General features: G+C 43.7%; 1 pseudogene across 1 annotated transcript; it reads right to left on the bottom strand.

Annotated features, from left to right (window-relative positions):
• Window positions 1-384: 384 nt before the first annotated feature.
• TEOVI_000536200:pseudogene lies at window positions 385-892 on the bottom strand (annotated as a pseudogene). Its single transcript is given in 2 exon segments — window positions 385-543; window positions 548-892. Coding segments are annotated over 2 exon segments (504 nt in total).
• Between the last annotated feature and the right edge of the window lie 34 nt (window positions 893-926).

Genomic DNA, 926 nt, shown 5'->3' with positions numbered 1-926 from the left:
AAAATTAAGGAAGTTAAGAAAGAACGTGGATGACATGACTGAGGCATTGACACAGCAACAAAAGAAAAAATACCGAAATGTAATGGAGTATAGCCATCGTTCTGGACACGAGAGCTGACCGAACTTGATGCAAAAATAAGGGAGCGTACAAATGAGAAACAAAGAGATGACCTTATACACTATAGAAGAAAGGTTCTCGGTGAAAACTCTCTACAACGGTGGAAGGAAAAAGTGTCGAAGATGTCAGTGACCGATACAAAATGTTGTAATTTAGTTAAATCCATATAAGCACCGAAGCCACTGACATCTCAGTTTCTGGTAGTGAATGACCACCCTTTTACACGCAGATAGCAAGCCAATAAGTTAGCACAGATGTATAGAGAGAGCTGATGACGAAAGCACGAGATGCTCCTCCCGTGAGTACACATTATCGAGTAAGCGACAATTTCTCACCAGAAATAATGCCAGAACTTGAGTCAGCACTGACGGATCTCTCTCTTCAGTCACTGCACTTGGTAATAAAGACATAAATTGTGAGCAGTTAGTTGAAGAAATTAGGACGTTGCAGCAAGAAATGTGTCCTCAGGCTTTTCAACTGTAACTTACAGAGACACCGAGTGCCGGAGTGGAAGCAGGGCGTTATCGTCTCGCTAATCAAACTCAACAAACCGGCCAAGTGTATGTCATCGTTCCGTCTCATCACGCTCACTAGAACATTCTTTGGGCTCATGGAGAGGATCGTAGTGGGGTGCATCCGAGACACAGTAGAATGTAAGCTACAACCACAGCAAGCTGGTTTCCGTCCGGAGAGGTATAAATTAGACGCTCTGATGACACTCGCAGACTCCGTGACACATAGAGTAGTAGGAGAGAAAACTGCCACGGCATTTATAGATTATGCCAGGGCATTTGACTCTGTGGATCAA

This window comes from Trypanosoma equiperdum (genome assembly GCF_001457755.1).
Source record: "Trypanosoma equiperdum strain OVI genome assembly, contig: ctg_1676, whole genome shotgun sequence".
In the NCBI taxonomy this organism is placed as follows: Eukaryota; Euglenozoa; class Kinetoplastea; order Trypanosomatida; family Trypanosomatidae; genus Trypanosoma; species Trypanosoma equiperdum.
Note: the sequence above shows the minus strand (reverse complement) of the source record. Positions and strands in the feature narration are given on the sequence as shown.